We start from the raw sequence: 22,568 nt of genomic DNA, 5'->3' as shown, positions 1-22,568 counted from the left end.
TGACAGAATACCTGGTAAGGCTCTGAAAACTTGTGCCAGCCAACTGGCAGGTATATTCAAGTACATTTTCAACCTCTCATTGCTACGGTCAGAAGTTCCCACCTGCTTCAAAAGGACAACAATTATACCAGTGCCCAAGAAGCGTAGTGTGAGCTGCCTTTACGACTGTCATCCAGTAGCACTTACGTCTATGCAGATGAAATGTTTTGAGAGGTTGATCAAGGCCAGAATCAACTCCTGCCTTGACCCACTGCGATTTGCCTTTCACCACAATAGATCTACAGCAGGCACAATATTAATGGCTCTTCACACAACCTTCGATCACCTGGACAAAACAAACATCTATGTCAGGCTGCTGTTCGTTGACTATAGCTCAGCATTTAACACCAACATTCCTACAGTCCTGATTGATAAGCTACAGAACCTTGGCCTCTGTACCTCCCTCTACAATTGGGTCCTTGACTTCCTAACTGGAAGACCACAATCTGTGCAGACTGGTAATAATATTTTCTCCTCGCTGACAATCAATAGACAATGGGCAATAGGTGCAGGAGTAGGCCACTCAGCCCCTCAAGCCAGCACCACCATTCACTGTGATCATGGCTGATCATCCACAATCAGTACCCTTTTCCTGCCTCCTCCCCATATCCCTTCACTCCCCTATCTTTAAGAGCTCTATCTAATTCTTTTTGAAAGAATCCAGAGAATTAGCCTCCACGGCCTTCTGAGGCAGAGCATTCCACAGAACCACAACCCTCTGAGTGAAAAAGTTTTTCCTCAACTCTGTTCTAAATGGTCTACCCCTTATTCTTAAACTGTGGCCTCTGGTTCTGGATTCCCCCAACATCAGGAACATGTTTCCTGCCTCCAGCGTGTCCAATCCCTTAAGAATCTTATATGTTTCAATCAAATCCCCTCTCATCCTTCTAAATTCCAGTGTATACAAGCCCAGTCGCTTCAATCTTTCAACATATGACAGTCCCGCCATCCCGGGAATTAACCTCGTGAACCTACGCTGCACTCTCTCAATAGCTAGAATGCCCTTCCTCAAATTTGGAGACCAAAACTGTACACAATACTCCAGGTGTGGTCTCACCAGGGCCCTGTACAACTGCAGAAGGACCTCTTTGCTCCTATACTCAATTTCCCTTGTTATGAAGGCCAACATACCATCGGCTTTCTTCACTGCCTGCTGTACCTGCATGCTTACTTTTCAGTGACTGATGAACAAGAACACCTAGATCTCGTTGTACTTCCCCTTTTCCTAACTTGACACCATTCAGATAGTAATCTGCCTTCGTTCTTGCCACCAAAGTGGATAACCTCACATTTATCCACATTAAACTGCTTCTGCCCACTCACCCAACCTGTCCAAGTCACCCTGCATTCTCATAACATCCTCCTCACATTTCACACTGCCACCCAGCTTTGTATCGTCTGCAAATTTCCTAATGTTACTTTTGATCCCTTCATCTAAATCATTAATGTATATTATAAATAGCTGAGGTCCCCACTAGTCACTGCCTGCCGTTCTGAAAAGGACACATTAATCCCTACTCTTTGTTTCCTATCTGCCAACCAATTTTCTATCCATGTCAGTACCCCACCCCCAATACCATTTGCTCTAATTTTGCACACTAACCTCCTATGTGGGACCTTATCAAAGGCTTTCTGAAAGTCCAGGTACACTACATCCACTGGCTTTCCCATGTCCATTTTCATAGTTACATTCTCAGAAAATTCCAGAAGATTAGTCAAGCATGATTTCCCCTTCGTAAATCCATGCTGACTCAGACCTAACCTGCCACTGCTATCCAAATATGCCACTATTTCATCTTTTATAATTGATTCCAGCATCTTCCCCACCACTGATGTCAGACTAACTGGTCTATAATTGCCTGTTTTCTCTCTCCCTCCTTTCTTAAAAAGTGGGATAACACTAGCTACCCTCCAATCCGCAGAAACTGATCCTGAATCTATAGATTATTGGAAAATGATTACTAATGCATCCACGATTTCTAGAGCCACCTCCTTAAGTACCCTGGGATGCAGACCATCTGGCCCTGGGGATTTATCAACCTTCAGTCCCATCAGTTTACCCAAAACCATTTTGTGCCTGATGCGAATTTCCTTCAGTTCCTCTGTTACCCTAGGTCCTCTGGCCACTATTACATCTGGGAGATTGCTTGTGTCTTCCCTAGTGAAGACAGATCCAAAGTACCTGTTCAGCTCGTCTGCCATTTCCTTGTTCCCCATAATAATTTCACCCGTTTCTGTCTTCAAGGGCCCAACTTTGGTCTTAACTAATTTTTTCCTCTTCACAAACCTAAAGAAAGTTTTACTATCCTCCTTTATATTCTTGGCTAGCTTACCTTGGTACCTCATCTCTTCCCCCCGTATTGCCTTTTTAGTTATCTTCTGTTGCTCCTTAAAAGTCTCCCAATCCTCTGGCTTCCCACTCATCCTTGCTATGTTATACTTCCTCTCTTTTATTTTTATACTGTCCTTGACTTCCCTTGCTAGCCACAGTCGCCCCTTACTCCCCTTAGAACCTTTCTTCTTCTTTGGAATAAACTGATCCTGCACCTTCTGTATTATTCCCAGAAATGCCTGCCATTGTTGTTCCACTGTCATCCCTGCTAGGGTATCTTTCCAGTCAACTTTAGCCAGCTCCTCCCTCATGGGTCCATAGTCCCCTTTGTTCAACTTTAATACTGACACTTCCGATCTTCCCTTCTCCCTCTCAAATTGTAGATTAAAATTTATCATATTATGGTCACTACCTCCTAATGGCTCCTTTACCTCAAGTTCCCTTATCAAATGTGGGATTTGATAATCCCAGACCTGCCTGCCAGAATGCTGGTCCCCCGTCTGTTAAGGTGCAACCCGTCCCTTCTATACAATTCATCCTTACCTCACAACAGATCCCAGTGGTCCAAGAATCAAAATCCCTGCTTCCCGCACCAGCTCCTTAGCCATACATTCAGATCCCCTATCTCCCTGTTCATGTCCTCTCCAGCACAAGGAACTGGAAGAAAACTTGAGATAACCACCCTGGAGGTCCTGCTTTTCAGCCTTCTTCCGAGTTCTCAGAAGTCACACTGCAAAATGTCTCTCATCTTCTTCCCGACGTCATTTGTGCCGACATGCACCACCTCCTCCGGCTGTTCACCTTCTCCCTTGAGGATGCCCTGCAATCGGTCCGTGATGTCCTGGATCCCTGCACCAGGGAGGCAATACACCATCCTTAAATCCCGCCTGTTGCCGCAGAAACCCCTATTTGTACCTCTCACTATGGAGTCCCCTACTACCACGGCTCTGCCTGACCTCTGTCTCTTAGGCTTTGTCTCAGCGCCAATTTTTGACTCACAGACCCGTCCCCCTCTCAGACTGGCACTGTCTTCTGTCCCGACAGCTTCCAAGGGGGTGAACCTGTTTTCAAGAGGCACATCCCCCGGGGTCTCCTGTACTCCAAGCATCCATCCCTTCCTCATTGTCGCCCCCCCCCCTTCTCTTTTCCGGTATCTTCAGCGTAACGATCTCGCTGCAGGTCCAGTCCAGAAAAATCTCTGTTTCCCGGATGAACCTGAGGTCATCCAGTTGCCTCTCCAGTGACACTTTCCACATTTCTAGCAGCCAGAGGCACCATCAACGTCCCTGACCTCCCACATCATGCAAGCAGCACATTGAATCAGTTGACCTATCATTTCTTCACCAATTCTCACCCTCTCCAACTGTGGTGTAGTCTCCTCCCTCAGCCTCCTCGCCGAAGACTCTGGAGACAAAGACTCGCACTTTTCTCACAAGGCACTTCCCTCGACAAGGCTGCTCCCCTAGAGCAAACCTTGAGTATATTGGCTGATATTTTGACTAATTCGTTTCACTTGTCGCACCTCGGCCGACCTCGAACGTTTGTCTTGCAGGCTGGTCTCGACCGGGTTTTAAATCAACCGCTCCTTCTCAATCAACACTAGTGCACCTTAGGAGTGTGTGCTTAGCCCACTGCTCTACTCTCTCTGTATTCATGACTGTGTGGCTAAGCATAGTTCAAATGCCATCTATGAATTTGCTGATGATACAACCATTGTTGGCAGAATCTCAGATGGAGATAAGAGGGTGTACAGAAGCAAGATATACCAACTAGTGGAGTGGTGTCGCAGCAACAAGCTTGCACTCAACATCGGTAAGACAAAAGACCTGATTGCGGACTACAGAAAGGGTAGGACAAGGGAACACAAACCAATCCTCATAGAGGGAACAGAAGTGGAGAGAGTGAGCAATTTCAAGTTCCTGGGTCTCAAGATCTCTGAGGATTTAAACTGGTCCCAACATATTGATGCAGCCATAAAGAAGCAAGACAGCACTATATTTCATTAGGAATTTGAGGAGATTTTGCTTGTCATCTAAAACACCGTGGACAGCATTCTAACAGGCTGCATCATTCTCTGGTATGGGGAGGGGGCTATTGCACAGGATCGAAAGAAGCTACAGAAAGTTGTAAAATTATTCAACTCCATCTTTGGTACTAGCCTCTGCAGGAACGGTGCCTCAGAAGGGCGATGTCTATCATTAAGGACTTCCATCAACCAGCACATGCTCTCTTCTCACTGCGGCTGTCAGGAAGCAGATACAGAAGCCTAAAGGCACACACTCAGTGATTCAGGAACAGTTTCTTCCTCGCTGCCACCTGATTCCTAAATGGACATTGAACCCATGAACACTACCTCACTTTTATTATTTCTGTTTTTGCACTATTTTAATTTAACTATTTATTATTCATATATATACTTACTATAATTAATTTGCTTTTTTTCTATATTTATCATGTATTGTTTTGTACTGTTGCTGTTAAATTTCACGACATATGCCAGTGATATTAAAACTTGATTATGATTCTGATATCCTTAGGGTATTCCAAAGCATGTCACAGCTGGGAGCATAAAATTCAAATAGTAAAAAAAAGACTTGTGAAAATAAACAGTTTGCAATAAAATTTTGATTTTTTTATGACTTGAATTTCACAAAACAACATGGGAGGTCTTTCATTAATCAGCTGATAGTAATAACTTGGATACTTTCGCACTGCTGCAACTTTTCACGCAATGGGTTGCTGAAATTTACACTTTCAATGCACACAATACTTGGATGGGGATTACATTAGTTGCACTATGTTATCCTTGCCAAAGTGTTTAATAATCTCTAAACTGACAGGACATAAACAATTCCACGTTAGAAAAAGGCTCAGAAAATGCAAGCCCTTAGAAGAAAACATCTCTACGTAACTACATACAAAAAATGCTGGCAAAAGAAAACAAAAACTTTGAAGGCTTCTCTCAGTCTCAAAGGTAGAACTATTCTCATTTTTTGTCCTGGTTTCCCAACACAATTTCTGCCACACAGGTAAAAATAAATAAATAACAGCATTGACTAACAATCCAGTGTTGGGATTCATGTTTATGTTGGCATATCTACCAAACAGTGATAGATTATAGATCAGAAGATAGTCTTGCATTCTATATCTTTTTTATGAAACTCTTTGCTACTTTATTTCAAGAGAAAAGTTATTAATTTTAAAGAAACTTTGCACCACGAGAACTACAACAGCAACAAGCCCAATTTCAGACACTGGGTACTAATGTGACATAGCACAAGGGAGAATAAAATTGTACCTTCTGTGCTTTTGCCCAAAATATGTCCTCCAAATAAGTAGCAAAGCCTTCACTTATCCACTCTTCAGTCCAATCACGAGCACCAATGGCTAATCCAAACCAGGCATGAGCTATTTCATGGCACAGTCGAATTCCACAGAGATGGATTCCTCCAGACAGAACAGACTGCGATAGGAAGATGATGTGTGGACTTAAAAAAAAAGGTACATTATTAAAATCTTGGATGTTTCTTCATTATTTGTACAGCTAGTAGCCATTTTATTAGGTATGCCCTAACCTGTTTGTTAATGCAATTATCTAATCAGCAAAGACAGTTTAAAGTTTACAGAGAATGGTGTGAAAACTAAAAAGATATTCAGTAAGCAGTGGTTCTATGGCTGAAAACGTCTTGTTAATGAGAGATGTCAGAAGATAATAGCCAGTCTGGTTCAAGTTGACACGAAGGCAACAGTAACTTAAAATAATCATGAATTACAACAGTAGTGTGTAGGAGAGCATCTCGGAATGCACAACATGACAAACCTTGAAGTGGATGGGCTACAGCAGCAGAAGACCATGAACACACACTCAGTGGCCATTTTATTAGGTATAGGAGGTACCTGATAAAGTGGCCACTGAGTGTTTATGTGCACATACGACTCCATGTAATACTTACATAATTTCACAATAGCTTACTTAAGAAATAACTTATTGCATCAAATATAATTACATCTCAATTAATAACAAATTGAATTAAGTTAATATTTTAATACTTTTCTTGCTATGAAAAAGGTTGCCCCTTTCCACTGAATTTTACCCACTTCTAAACTGATAGAACCTCAGCCATCATTTGAACTAAATGTTGCTAAACATCCTCAGATATTAACTGGCATAAGGGGTCAGCAAAAATTAATTTAAAAAATATAACTTAAATTTGTTTTAACAAATTTAGTAATGGATATAAATACACATCTGTTAGCATTGCTGAAAACAGATTCATCTACACTCAGTGGACATTTCTTAGGTACAGCTGCTCATTAATGCAAGTGTTTAATCAGCCAATCACATGGCAGCAACTCAATGCATAAAAGCATTCAGACATGGTCAAGAGGTTCAGTTCTTGTACAGTCCAAACATCAGAATGGGGAACAAATGTGATCTAAGTGACCTTGACGGTGGAATGATTGTGCCAGATGGGGTGGTTTGAATATCTCAGAATTTGCTGATCTCCTGGGAATTTCACACACAACAGTCTCTAGAGTTTACAGAGAAAAGTGCAAAAAAAAAGGACATCCAGTGAGCTGCAGTTGTGTGGGCAAAAACACCTCATTAAAGAGAGAGGTCAGAGGAGAATGACTAGGCTGGTTCAATCTGACAGGAAGGCAACATTAACTTAACTGACCATGCGTTACAACAGTGGTGTGCAGAAGAATATCTCTGAATGCACAACATGTGAAACCTTTTAGTGGATGGGCTACAGCAGCAGAAGACTATGAAGATACACTTTGTGGCCACTCTATCAGGTTTATCAGGAGCTTCCTAATAAAGTGGTCACTGAGTAAATTGCTAGTAATAGTACATTATAAAAGAGAATACAGTGGAACTCCTCTGACTGGATCAGAGATTTCATAAGAGCATTGGGGATTGTCCCACGTACAGCCTGTAATTCACGACAACCTTCAGAATGCTCATACTACTAGTTCAATAATCCAGTACTGTACTGGGACACAATAGTAGGTTGGCATCAGGATATATACAGTGCCAAGGATGATGTTCTGAAACACCCCCCGCCACCTTTTTCCCCATGAGTAGGGGAAGTGCAGCATGGTGATTAAGTTACTAGTTGAGTATATTGAGCCTGCAATGATCTTTTCTGTTGGTGCAATGAAATTCAGATAAGTATCTGCAGTAAAAAGCTGGTATGGTATTGGTCACAGGACACTACTGCATTGTTCCAAATAGAACCTGGTTCACTAATGTCTTTCAGGAAAGGAAATTATGCCATTCTTATCCAGTATGAGTTGCATACAGCTCCTGTTCCAATAACATGGTTGAAATTCATAAGCAGCTACGGATAGACAGCAAATGCTGGCATTGTCTACAGTATCTACATCTCATGATCAAATAAAAATTTCCCACAACTCTATTCTTACTTTTTCTCCTCATGAACAGAACAGGAACAGAAAGCTCCTAGTCCTTACCTTCCATCCCATCAGCCTCTGCATTCAATAAATCACCTTTCACAAATTCCACCATCTCCAATAAGATTCCATCCCTTCTCTTTCAGAATTTAATAGGGGACTGTTCTCTTTGCAACCGCCTTGACCCTCCTTCCTTTCCCATCAACTGCTCCCTTATGGCACTTCCCTGAGCAACAAGAAGTGTACAGGCTTGAGTATTGATTGACTGTAGACAGCTAGCACGCAATATCCATGGTCGACTGTGACCGTGGAGGCCTCACATACCATCAAAGAAGCTTAAATAATCCCATCTGCCACGTGACTTTACTCTGTCAGAGAAATTCACTTTCTTTTCACCTATTTCTTTCTCCCACCTTCACTCTCATCTTGGTCTTAAATGGCTTACCCTTATCCTTAGGCGGTGACCCAAGGTCTTTGGCATTTAGTACTGGTCAGTAGGAATAACCCTCCTGTATTTAATCCGTCTAACTCTGTAATTTTCTAGACTTTTAAAAAGATGTCCTCTCATTCTTCCAAACTCTTGGCAAAAGACTAATTGATCATATCTCACTCTATATGTCAGCTATCATCTCAGGCTTGTACATTTATGGCAAGAGACGAAGGCAAGTATACTAACTGCCTTCTTAATCACTAGCACCTCCTGCAGATAGATCCTCCCATGTGTACGACACCTCATGCACACGAATGAGCATTTGGGAATCTGGTAGGACAGATGGGAATGGATTTGATGGCTGTTGCAGAGCCACAGGGATCTTCTGCCAGAAGCAAATGGGGCATCTCCGCGAGCCTTTCTCTCTGTCATCAGCAATCGAGGATTAGATCAAGCCAAGCAGAGCTGGGAACGTTGAGCAGACTTAGTCAGTGAGGCCAAATGGCAGCCACTCTTTCCTCACCTGCTCTCTCTCCCACCATGTTTGTTTCTGTGAGATCCTCTCACACATACTGATTTTGCTCATTTCCAACACAGAGACATGTCGGGTTATGGACATAACACAAAAAATGCTAGAGGAACTCAGGAAGTCAGGCAGCATCTCTGAGATGAAGGGCTAAGACCCTTCATCAGGACTGGAAAGGAAGAGGAAAGTAGCCTGAACAAGGTGGTGGGGGGGGGGGGGTGGTTAGGAGTACAAGCTGTAAAGTAATAGGTGAAAAAGGTAAGGCTTTGAAGAAAAAAGGTATCTGATACGAGAGGTGATTGATAAGTTCGTGGCCCAAGGTAAAAGGAGTCAATTTTAGAAAACCTAGCACATTTATTTTTCCTACACTTACACACTTAGTCCAGTGGTTGCGGAGCATACGGATCCCTTCTTTGTAGAAGTCAGCGTCTTGGACCTCCAGAAGTGGTCCACAGCAGGGGTGATTGATAAGTTTGTGGCCTAAAGTAGAAGGAGATGAGGAGAAACTTCAAACTTTCTGCATTTTCACTCAAAAAGTTGAACTGCACATGCATGTAACGAGAGTTGTATAACTCATCTCGTTCTGCCGTAGGCCACGAACTTAACAATCACCCCTGCTGTGGACCACCTGGAGCTCCAAGACGCTCTCGTTACGTGCACGTGCAGTTCAACTCTTTGAGTGAAAATGCAGAAAGTTTAAAGTGAATAACTCATCTCCTTCTACCTTAAGCCACGAACTTATCAATCACCCCTCGTCGTACAGGACAAGATCCACCGGAGTAAGGGAAGAACGAGGTGCAGCAGAGAAACATGATGGCAGGTGAGGTCAAGAGAAGGGCTAAGAGAGGAACTAGAATAGGGAATGGTAAAAGAGAGAAGGGGGAGAAGGAAAGTACTAGAAGTTAGAGAAATCAATGTTCATGGTGTCAAGTTGAAGACTACCAAGATAGAAAATGAGTTCTATTTGCTCTTCCATCCTGAGAGAGGCCATGGAGGAGGCAGTGGCTGATATACCATAGTACCCATGTTTAAAAAAATCATGCCTAGGCATCTTGTGATCTGGGGAATCAGGGGACTGTCTGAAAACAACAGATTTCCTCATATTTGCTTATTTACTTCACTTAGCTTGATGAAAAATCATCAGAGAACTTATCATTACCTTCTCCACGGAAACTACCTTACCCACCAAATACTTCAGCACTTTCTGCTTTCATTTCAGATTCACAACAATCACAGATTTAGTTTGCATATATACTTTAACTGGAAAAGAAGTGAGGTGATGGCAGAATAAGAAGGTGGGGGGAGGGTAAGGAGGACAATGTGACAGTGGAAGTCAGGTGGGTGGGCAAGGTAAAAGGCTGGAGAAGAAGGAATCTGATAGGAAAGGAGAGTGGACCATGGGAGAACAGGAAGAAAAAGGGGCACAGGATGAGTTGACAAGAGGGTGAGGAAAAGAGGTAAGAGGCTGGGGGGGGGGTGTGGAATAGAAGAAGAGGGAAGGGGGAGGGGAAAAGAAAAAGAAAAAAAAAGAGATTTAAAAAATGTTCTGGCAAAATTGATGTTCATACATTCAGGTTGGAGGCTACCTAGACGGAATATGAGATGTTGCTCCTCCACCCTGAGAGTGGCCTCATCACGGCAGAAGAAGAGGTCCAGGATCAACATGTCAAAATGAGACTGGGGAAAGGAATTCAAATGGTTGGCCACGGGGAAATTTCTCTTTTGGCAGATAGAGTGGAGGTGCTCATCAAAGCAGTCCCCCAATCTATGTCACGTCTTACTAATGTAGAGGAGGCCACATCGGGAGCATCGGATACTACAGATGACCCCCAACAGGTCTGCAGATGATGTATTGCTTCACCTGGAATATTTTAAACACGTGATTTTATCACCAATTGGTTTGTGATGCAGTGACATACGTGGAAAATACAGTTTCGTGTAGGCTACCTCATAATTATAAGTTCACTCACGTGATTACGCAGATGCATAACAAAACATTAATGCAAACAAAATGCACAATTCTGTTGAAAATTTTGCTTGCTGTTCTGATCAACTGAAGTACATGCTACACTTGAGTAAAAACTAATACCAAAGTTTCACAGTGAAATGAAATACTTAATTTATGGCACACAGCTCATATGACATATCCAAGGCTGGAGAGAATAACCTCAGGAATCTATTGTATAAACAGGAATCCAGACATACAACACATTGTGTACACGTTTGCATAAACAGAGTTGAAAGCTAAAAATAACAGAGCATCATGCCAAACTTCAGGAAATGTTTAACATTTTTGCCTACCCCAAATATATAGTGTGCATTCATTCATAAATTCAAATTTTACAGTAATATGCAAAGCTTCTTTTAAGCTTGCACCATTTCTGGCTGGCCCATGTGTACATATTTGTTATAGCGGGACAAAGCACAGAAACAGAACCTCCAGCCCACCAAGTTCATGCTGACCACCAAGCACCCATTTTAATCTAATCCTACACGAATCCATTTTATTCAAACTGCACCCCATCAATCCGCCCCGCCCCCTATATTCCATCATTTATCTACATACTAGGGCAATACAGTGATTAATTAAGCTCTCAAACTGCTGTGGGAGGAAATTAGAGAACCCATAGGAAACCCATGTAGTTAAGACAGATTGAACCGAGGTCACCAGACTTCTGCTAGCTGCATCACTGTGAAGTCTATTTTGTGTTGGCATGTGTAAGATACTACTTACTGGTACTACAATTATGTCACTCTTCTCACTTCCGTTAACATTCACTGGCAAGCAAATGGAAAGTAAGTGATAAGATGCCAAGTGGGGCTTAATAGATATTTTTAAAAAATGACAGGTTAAGAGTAGAATATTCTTTATCTAAATGTTTACCACAGGATAGATTGCTGAAAATATTGGTAGAAATTGAAATGATAGAAAAGGAAAGATGAGGACAGGCATGATGTTTTGAAAAAGCTGGCTATTCTTCTCAGATCAAATAAAGTCTGACCATAGCTCCGATGTTCCTAGATTGAGAGGTACCACAGTGCTGGAAAGTGGTACATGTGACATTCTTGCTCAGGAAAGAGTGCAAGCACTGTCCTCGTAATTATCGAGTTTACCAGGTAGGATTAGGCATTCCCCAAGTTCTTCTCACATACTGAAGGCAGGATGGCTGTTTGGTGCAAGTTACCTCTCGTGCAGCAGCTAGTGAAAGAATCAGGGGTCATTAATGAGTACATAAGGAAAAACAGCTTGTAGAGAAATGAGAAATGAGAGAATGGAGGATTCATGTGATTGCTCTTAAGAGTTAACATAGACAATTGGATAAATATGTTCCTTCTCTGTCAAAGGAAAGTGAGAAATAACATGAAACATGGATATTGGAACACAGAGGGAAACTTCAAGATTTTCCAACGATGCTAATCTTGCACGCGTGTCACCGAACTACTTGGAAGATGACAGAAAAGGGGTAGTTGGGATTTAATACAGAGAAGTAGAAGATTATTCATTTTTGTATCAGTGTATGAGGAGAGGCAACACAGAACAGAGTCATTTGGTGGGCTTATGTGCCCATATTTTTGAAGGTAGCAGGACTTATTAAGAGTCATTAGCGAAGTGTACACTCAGTGGCCAGTTTATTAGGTACAGGAGTGGAACCTGGTGTGGTATTCTGCTGTAGCCCATCCACTTCAAAGTTCAACATATTGTGCCTTCAGTGATGGTCTTCTGCATACCACTGTTATAACTGTGCTTATTTGAGTTACTGTCACCTTCCTGTCAGCTTGAACCATTCTGGCCATTTTATTCTGACCTCTCTCATTAATGAGGCATTTTTGCACATAGAACTGCTGTTCACTGGATGTTTCTTTTTGGTCTTTTGCATCATTCTCTGTAAACTGTAGAGACTGTTGTGTGCGAAAATTCAAGGAGATCAGCAGTTTCTGGAATGCTCAAACCACCCTGTCTGGCACCAACAATCATTCCACCATTAAAGTCATTTAGTTCACATTCCTTCCCCATTCTGATGTTTGGTCTGAACAACAACTGAACCTCTTGACTATATTTGCATGCTTTTATACACAATTGGCTGATTAGATATTTACATTAACAAGATGGTATACAGGTGTATCTAATAAAGTGGCTGCTGAGTGTATATTGAAAACAGAAAATAATCTGCAGATACTAGGATCAAAACAACACTCACAACACACTGGAGAAACTCAGCAGGTCGGGCAGCATCAGTGGAAACGATGAGTCGACGTTTCGACCCTTCACCAGTCCTGACGAAGGGTTCCGGCCCGAAACGTCGACTCATCGTTTCCACTGATGCTGCCCGACCTGCTGAGCTCCTCCAGCGAGTTGTGAGTGTATATTGACTTGGGTTTCATTAATAAAAAACCAGTACAACAGAAGAGAAGCCACAGAGAAACTTTGTAAGTGCTGATTAAGTCACATTTCATCCAGTTCTGGTCACCAAAGTATAGGAAGCATGTTCTTGTTATGGTAAAGAAGATATTTACCAGATTAGTTTCAGAGATAAGGTCTGAGGAATTTTAAGTCCAAGATTAGGTTAGGGAAGCTGTGGTTCTCTTTGGAGCAAAGGAGGATGAAATTTAATCAAGTGCAGAATTATGAATGTGCCCATTAGCTAAAAGTGCCCAAAGGGACAATGGTTTAAAGCTTTAGGGAAGAAATATATTCGTGGGGTGGGGGGAAGGAAGGTGGGTTCGACCAGTGGGGAAGTAGGGAAATTGAGGATGAGTATGGGAGATATGAGAAGGTTGCAATAACCTGGAATTCACAGTTGAAAAGGGAAATAGAAGAATACATAATTAATGATTTCAACAGAAAGTTGGATAATTGCTTGAATAAACTTGCAATGCTACCAGAACAGAGTAGGTTTGAACTGACTGGGCTGCTCAACATGGCAGCCTGGCAGAGATTCAACGGGCCGAGTGGCTGCCTCCTGTGCCGTAATGATTTTCCAATTCCTATGACAATAAAATGAGTTTTAAATGACATATCCCTATCAGCTATATGGTAGTCTATTTCCAATCTGCCCACCATCCCACACCCCCATGATAACCTACCCTGCCTCACTAAAACTTCAGCCAAACGATTCATTCACACTATGTTTTGGCATAAACTGCAATTTAATCTGCTCATTCGTGATTAGATTTCCTGAAGCTGAAAAGCTGCAGAGCTTAAAGAAGACTTTGATTTTGTTGGAAGCACTGTCAGAACATAAAATATTCCAATCCAATCCATTGAACCAGCTTTAAAATTCAAGTAATATACTCATTTAGTATCTGTGAGGGAGGAGTGCTTCATTTGTTTTACTTTGGTCTGTAGCAGCTGCAAAGTATCAAAATGGGCAGTGGCTTTGAAGTCATGCTGCTTAATATAGTTACATTTTAAAGGAAATATTTTATCTGCCTTTAGAAAGCAACATGTTCCACTGTTGATGATTGCCACTCCTTATCTAATCAGGAGATTTAATGAAATTCATTCATCAATTTGATAATGCTCTTTTTCACTTGTAACCACCAAGGCTGCATGAAAGGGACAATGTCCTCATCAGCCATCTCCATCACAAATGGACAGTGAAAAAGTTGCCCTCTACTGCAAATGCAATCACAGAAAATTGTCCAAAAACCTATCACTTTTCACTGTCTCCCAATACCAACATGAGATATAAGCAATCAGACAATACTAAGTCTGAAACAATATGCTTGGTACTCAGCTGTAAAAATATTTATTAAGGTAACCAATCAAGGTAAGAGACAGGCAGAGATTTTGACTCGGACATTTGGTAGTACAGGAAACATGGATTTATGCCAAGGCCAGTGCAGCAAGCAGAATTCTGTGTTGGTCATAAAGCACGTGGACAAAATGGAGGCAGATGCTGCAGGGGTAATAGGCAGCCTAAATGATGAATGGATATGGACTTGATACTTAGCCGAGTGTCGATCAGGATGAAGTGAACTTTTGTTTATGGTTTTTGCTGTGTGAACAGTTGGCAAGGCAGATGAAGGCAAAATACAAAGTTTTTGGTAAATTTCAAATGCATTTACATAAAACCCCTCAAATATTACTACCCATCGTGTTTTGGTATTTTCATAACCGTTAATCGCAATAATTAGGTACAAAATAAAAGTGAACTCTAAATGTTAATATCAAAGTCAATTGAAACATAACATCGAAGTGATAAAGTCCAACACCCAGTTCCTAGAAGGAAATTATTTTATACTTTGTTCTTCTCCCAGCATTCAAGTAACTGAATAAACAACTAGCTTTTGGCATAAACCTATGTTAATATTTATAGGTCATGACTGCTTTCTGGCTACATAGAGTAGCAGCAGTATTCATGAACAGAGTGGTGATTATTGCACAATTTGCCTGCCAATTAAATCTGTTGACCACAGTGTTCTAAGAGATTGAAATTGATTTTTATGTCCGTAGTTTATACACAATTATCCTCCACTCACACTTCATTCCTTTTACAAAATTACCCCAATTTGGGAGTGGACTTTTACTGTAATTTTAGTCAAAACCTCTTAATCCTCAACTTGACTTGATTCAGTTTTGCCAATAGCTTTGCACAATCTCACTGACACTACACTCTGTTTTGGCACACCTAGGCAACACCAAAACATACGTCAACCTCCCGTTTATCAATTACACTCAGCGTTCAATGCCATCATCCCCTCTGTATTAATCGCTGGGCTTCTAAACCTGGATCACTGTACCTCTCTCTGCAACTGGATCCTTGACTCCCTCAGGAGACCACAATTAATATGGATCAGAGATCGCAGCTCCTTGCTAAAAAATCAATACAGGGACTACTTTCCCTACATTGATGACTTGATGACAAAGGCATTTATAAGTTTGTAGATGACACTACTATTGTAGGAACAATCACAGATAGCAATGAGGAGGCATACAGAAGTGAGACATATCGTATGGTTGAGTGATGTTGCAAGTGAAGTTTACACTCAGTGTCAGCAAGACCAAGAAATTGATTGCGGACTTCAGGAAGGGAAGTCTGGAGAACAGGCACCAGTCCTCACTGAGGGGTCAGTGATGAAAAGGGTGAGCAGCTTTAAGTTCCCGAGTGTCAACATCTCCAAGGATCTGTCCTGGGCCCAACATACTGACGCATTCACAAAGAGGGCATGCTATCGGCTGTACTTCATTTGGTATACCAAGTATTCTCAAACCCCAAAGTCTCTTTCAAATCTCCACAGGTGTATAATGGAGAGGTTTTTGACTGGTTGTGTCACAGCCTGGCATGAAGCCTCTAGTGCACAGGATTGCAAAAGGCTACCGAGGGTTATACACTCAGCCAGCTCTGCCATGGGCACAACAGGACCCACCATTGATGATAGCTTCAAGAGACGGTGCCTCAAGAAGGCAGCATCCATCAATAAGAACCCTCAACATCTGGGATATGTCACCTTCTTGTTACTACCATCAAGGAGGAAGTACAGGAACCTGAAGCCCCACATTTAGCAATTGAGGAGCAGCTTCTTCCTTGCCCTGATGGATCAGTTTCTTTAGATTCCCTACGGTCCATGAGAGTAACGCATTGGTACTTTTTATTTATGTTGTAATTTATGGTAATTTTGTGTCTTTGCTCTCTATTGCTGCTGAAAAACATATTTTACATCATGTAAGACAACGATAATAAACCTAATCCTAATTCTGAAACACTGTTTCATCGGACTAAAGCAAAAAATCATGTAACTATTTCATTTAATTCATACAAATATATCTTCAATTTTCAATATATATTTTCTGACTTAAAACAATGTTTAATATCAACATTTTACTTAACATCAATCTGGCCAGCCTCAAATAAGACCTAAGAATTGTTTCTCTGAGCACAAAATACAACGACTGAATTTGAGGGTCTGCATGTGAAAGTAGAATCTGCAAATCTTCTACTTGTATTTGTAATGATGCCATTGCCATCACCCTCCACCTGGACAAAAAAAGACACATACGTTCGAATGCTGTTCATAGACTTCAGTTCAGCATTCAACACAATCATTCCTCAGAAACTGACTGGAAAGCTGAACCTACTGGGCCTGAATACCTCCCTCTGCAACTGGATCCCAGACTTCCTGACTGGGAGACCTCAGTCAGTCCGGATTGGAAGCAGCATCTCCAACACCATCACACTGAGCACGGGGGCCCCTCAGGGCTGTGTGCTCAGTCCACTGCTGTTCATTCTGCTGACCCACGACTGTGCTGCAACACACAGCTCCAACCACATCATCAAGTTCGCCGATGACACGACCGTGGTGTGTCTCATCAGCAAGAACGATGAGTCAGCATACAGAGAGGAGGTGCAGCCGCTAACAGACTGGTGCAGAGCCAACAACCTGTCTCTGAATGTGAACAAAAGAGATGGTTGTGACTTCAGGAGGACACGGAGCAACCACTCTCCGCTGAACATCAACAACTCCTCCACAGAGATCGTTAAGAGCACCAAATTTCTTGGTGTTCACCTGGCAGAGAATCTCACCAGGTCCCTCGACACCAGCTCCCTAGCAAAGAAAGCCCAGCAGCGTCTCTATTTTCTGCGAAGGCTGAGAAAAGTCCATCTCCCACCCACCCCCGCCCCCATCCTCACCACATTCTACAGAGGTTGTACTGAGAGCATCCTGAGCAGCTGCATCACAGCCTGGTTCAGAAATTGCACCATCTCAGATCGCAAGACCCTGCAGCGGAAAGTGAGGTCAGCTGAGAAGATCACTGGGGTCTCTCTTCTGGCCATTACAGACATTTACACCACACGCTGCATCATAGAAACATAGAAAATAGGTGGAGTAGGCCATTCGGCCCTTCGAGCCTGCACCGCCATTCAGTATTATCATGGCTGATCATCCAATTCAGAACCCTGTACCAGCCATCCCCCCATACCCACTGATCCCTTTAGCCACAAGGGCCATATCTAACTCCCTCTTAAATATAGCCAATGAACTGGCCTCAACTGTTTCCTGTGGCAGAGAATTCCACAGATTCACCACTCTCTGTGTGAAGAAGTTTTTCCTAATCTCGGTCCTAAAAGGCTTCCCCTTTATCCTCAAACTGTGACTCCTCGTTCTGGACTTCCCCAACATCGGGAACAATCTTCCTGCATCTAGCCTGTCCAATCCCTTTAGGATTTTATATGTTTCAATAAGATCCCCCCTCAATCTTCTAAATTCCAACGAGTATAAGCCTAGTTGATCCAGTCTTTCATCATATGAAAGTCCTGCCATCCCAGGAATCAATCTGGTGAACCTTCTTTGTACTCCCTCTATGGCAAGGATGTCTTTCCTCAGATTAGGGGACCAAAACTGCACACAATACTCCAGGTGTGGTCTCACCAAGGCCTTGTACAACTGCAGTACTACCTCCCTGTACCATCCATAAAGCAAACAGCATTATGAAGGACCCCACGCAGCTCTCATACAAAATCTTCTCCCTCCTGCCATCTGGCAAAAGGCACCGAAGCATTCGGGCTCTCACGACCAGACTATGTAACAGTTTCTTCCCCAAGCCATCAAACTCCTCAATACCCAGAGCCTGGACTGACACCAACTTACTGCCCTCTACTGTTCCTACCGTCTTGTTTATTATTTATTGTAATGCCTGCACTGTTTTGTGCACTTTATGCAGTCCTGGGTGGGTCTGTAGTTTAGTGCAGTTTTTGTGTTGTTCTATGTAGTTCAATGTAGTTTTTGTATTGTTTCATGTAGCATCATGGTCCTGAAAAACATTGTCTCGTTTTTACTGTGTACTGCACCAGCAGTTATGGTCGAAATGACAATAAAAAGTGACTTGACTTGACTTTATTTTTAATACCTGGTAATCCAAGTGCATTAGCAATTTTAAATGTTAATTTCCATTTCAGCTTTCATTGCCGGCTCATTTTCAAAGTACTCACATAGTCAATAATGTTATCAGATCCAACAATGATGGAATTCTGAACACATAACTAGAACAGAACCCACTGAATATTTTGGAATTAGAATTGTTTTTTTGAACCCTCTGAAACTATGCTCATATCCATGTTTGGTTAATACGGCCAAAAATAAGCAAATGTGCTCCCACTAGCAGAATTGTTAAAAAACTACTTACTCAAGTAAAATTATTGGCTTTTTTATCACACATGACCAGCTAGAACAAGGCTGAATGACGCTGCAATCATTCCAGAGTATTCCTTGATTTCAGTAATGATAAGACTATTTTTTTTCTCACCACTGAAAAACATTGAATAGTGTAAATGCTGCATTTACTACTTTATACTTTATTGTCACCAAACAATTGATACTAGAATGTACAATCATCACAGCGATATTTGATTCTGCACTTCCCGCTCCCTGGATTACAAATAGTTAGTAAATATTAAAAATTTAAATTATAAATCATTACTAGAAAATAGAAAAATGAAACGTAAGGTAGTGCAAAAAAACCAAGAGGCAGGTCCGGATATTTGGAGGGTACAGCCCAGATCCGGGTCAGGATCCGTTCAGCAGTCTTATCACAGTTGGAAAGAAGCTGTTCCCAAATCTGGCCGTATGAGTCTTCAAGCTCCTGTGCCTTCTCCCGGAGGGAAGAGGGATGAAAAGTGTGTTGGCTGGGTGGGTCGTGTCCTTGATTATCCTGGCAGCACTGCTCCAACAGCATGCGGTGTAAAGTGAGTCCAAGGACGGAAGATTGGTTTGTGTGATGTGCTGCGCCGTGTTCACGATCTTCTGCAGCTCCTTCCGGTCTTGGACAGGACAACTTCCACACCAGGTTGTGATGCATCCTAGAAGAATGCTTTCTATGGTTCATCTATAAAAATTAGTGAGGGTTTTAGGGGACAGGCCAAATTTCTTTAGTTTTCTCTGGAAGTAAAAGTGCTGGTGGGCCTTCTTAGCATTGAACTCTGCTTGGTTGGACCAAGTCAGGTCATTTGTGATATTGACCCCGAGGAACCTAAAGCTTTTGACTTGTTCCACTTGCGCACCACCAATGTAAATTGGGTCATGCGTTCCGCTACTCCTTCTGAAGTCAACAACCAATTCCTTCGTCTTGCTGACATTGAGGGATAGCACCATGCCACCAGGTTCTTAATTTCCTCTCTGTACTCAAACTCATCATTACCCGAGATATGGCCTACAATTGTTGTGTCATCAGCAAACTTATATATTGAGTTTGATGGAAACTTGGCTGCACAATCATGGGTGTACAGTGAGTACAGCAGGGGGCTGAGTACACAGCCTTGTGGGGCACCGGTGCTCAGAGTGATTGTAGAGGAGAGCTTGTCCCCTATTTTTACAGCCTGGGTCCTGTCTGTAAGGAAGTTGAAGATCCAGCTACAGATCTGAGTGCTAAAGCCCAGGTCCCAGAGCTTAGGAATCAGTTTATTTGGAATGATGGTATTAAAGGCAGAGCTGTAGTCAATGAAAAGGAGCCTTACTAGCTCAATGTACTTACATTTTGAATGTGTGGATGGCATGCAAAGCAAAGTTTTTCGCTGGATCTTTGCATATGTGACAATAATAAACCAATTATCAATTACAACAGCAAGTACAGTTTAAACACCACACAAAGTCAGTGGCATTAATAGTATTAATATCCTTTTAAAAATATTATTAAATAATTTCTTCATAGGCAATGAAAAGTAGAGATAAAATTCTTTAATTTTTTCAGATTTATTTCAACTATTTGCTTTCTTCCTTCCCTGTCTTTAATTCAACTTTTACCACTCTCCTTGCGTTTTCTATACCCATCTTGAATTAAATTCATCCATTCTAACTTACATTTTTTTCTTCATGGTTCCCTCATATTTTAATATTTCAATTTAATTAAGTATACAGTTCCATGCTATATTTACTCAGGTTCCAAATGTCCAACTTTCCTCAATACCACAACATCAGAGTTCAACTTCTCTTGCAAACATATTTGAAAAAAATTAACGTTACAAAAGTTAAGTAGTTCTTCCATCACAATCCTACTACACCTGGTAGTGAATGATGGGAAATAATTAAACAGCTTACAAGGATATGCTCCGAGAACATCCCCATCCCCACATGCCTGTGCTGAAGCACTCACAGACTCGATCAGTCAGACACACTGAACAGATCTTCCACCTCAGTTTTCCTATGAGACCACCTCCCCTCCCCCCCCCACCATCACAGTAGCCAGTCTTCAGCCAACTTGATTCACACTTTGTAAAATCAAGAAATGGCTGAGTGCACTATATACTGCAAAGTCCTAATGTGGACTAACTGCCCTATAGAACAAGCAGCACCTCTAGTCAAGCTGTTCCAGTAGATTTACAATGTGGAAAGTTACCCTGGTATGTTCTGTTCACAAAAATCCAGACGAATCCAATCTGACTAATTTCCGTCCAATTAGTTTCCTCTGAAGTCGTAGGCAAGGTGATGAAAGCCATCATTAACAGTCCCATCAAGCAGCCGTTACTCACCAGCAACCCACTCATCCATGCCTAGATTAGAAGCAGAAATCATTCAGCTCCAGTTCAAACACCTGAATTCCAGAGGTGAGAATGACTGCCCTCAACAATAAGGCAGCATTTGGCACAAAGAGGCATCAAGATACTTCGGTAAAACTGAAGTGAATGTCCATCAAAATAGAAATATTCAAATAGTTGATGCACAAAGGAAAGGTCACTTGGAGGTCAGTCATCTCAGACTCGACATCGAGACTCAACTTTCTTCAGCTATTTCGTGAATGACCTTCTTCCACTGTAAGATCAAAAGTTCACAATTGATTGCATCATATTCAATTGCATTTGCAATTCGTCAACAAATGAAGCACATTGTTTGTAAGCCACACACATCAAAGTTGCTGGTGAACGCAGCAGGCCAGGCAGCATCTATAAGAAGAGGTACAGTCGATGTTTCAGGCCGAGACCCTTCATCAGGACTAACTGAAAGAAGATAGTAAAAGCATATTGTTTGATTAGTATTCCTTCCACCATTGGTAGAAGGTGGCTGCAGTATGTACCAGGCACAAAATGTACTAGTTACTCGGACAGGCTGCTGACAGCATTCCCCAAACCACTAAAAAGGACACAGCCACTATCACATGCAGGGTTCCTCCAAATTGCACACTATGCTTTCTGGCTTCTATATGTGGCCTCCTGTGACCGTGAGTGACTTGCTGCAGCTCCAGCAGCAACTTTCTTCGTAACTTTAGCCACTAGTCTTGTGGATTTTGCTTCTCAGCTTCTGTCTCCCAATTTTGAACCACATCCCACCAACAACTGGCAATTCCCTTACTGACCAGCTGACCAAGAGCAGGAGCTGTGGTTGGGTTGACCATGTTAATTGGGGATGTCTGCCCAAATAAAGCTCAAATTCTGTTGGAAGTTTAAGATTTGAGGATATACTTCTCAGTGATGACTAGAAAACTTCAATTCTACTGCTATCCGGCACAGGACTGGGACAGGACATTCTTGAGGTTACCTGTAAATTAAGTGAGATGTCAACGTGAGGCCTGGAACTTATTAACTGTATATTGCAAAGTGAACTTATGATTAGCAGACACCCAATTCTTATTCTTAATAGGTAAATGATGTGGGTTCAGTACATTGATCAGTTAATGACACTACTGATGCAATTTTGGAAATAGAGAATTAGGAGTCTGATTCACTGATGCTAAACAAGTGTTCAAAGACATCTTATAGACTAAACAATGCAACCAGGATAAATGGCAGGCAGCATAAAGTTGACATGCGTCCTATCGTGGAAAATGTTATAGTGGAGAAAGATACTTTCCTTGTATCCAATTTCGGCTACAAATTTATTTTCCTAATAATTGC

The 22,568-nt window shown here is 41.9% G+C and overlaps 1 protein-coding gene across 16 annotated transcripts in view; it reads right to left on the bottom strand.

The window, feature by feature from the left end:
- Positions 1-22,568, bottom strand: part of aopep (aminopeptidase O (putative)) — a 295,893-nt gene that overhangs the window by 208,417 nt on the left and 64,908 nt on the right. For all 16 annotated transcript variants that reach the window (XR_010020603.1, XR_010020602.1, XM_063068847.1 and 13 more), the window contains one exon: positions 5,670-5,859. Coding sequence is in view for 14 of the 16 variants with exons in the window: in XM_063068847.1 (XP_062924917.1) it covers positions 5,670-5,859 (190 nt within the window). In the remaining 2 variants the exon portion in view is untranslated. The remainder of the gene's footprint in view (positions 1-5,669; positions 5,860-22,568) is intronic.

The sequence above is a fragment of the Mobula hypostoma genome, chromosome 16 (genome assembly GCF_963921235.1).
Source record: "Mobula hypostoma chromosome 16, sMobHyp1.1, whole genome shotgun sequence".
Taxonomy (NCBI): Eukaryota; Metazoa; Chordata; class Chondrichthyes; order Myliobatiformes; family Myliobatidae; genus Mobula; species Mobula hypostoma.
Note: the sequence above shows the minus strand (reverse complement) of the source record. Positions and strands in the feature narration are given on the sequence as shown.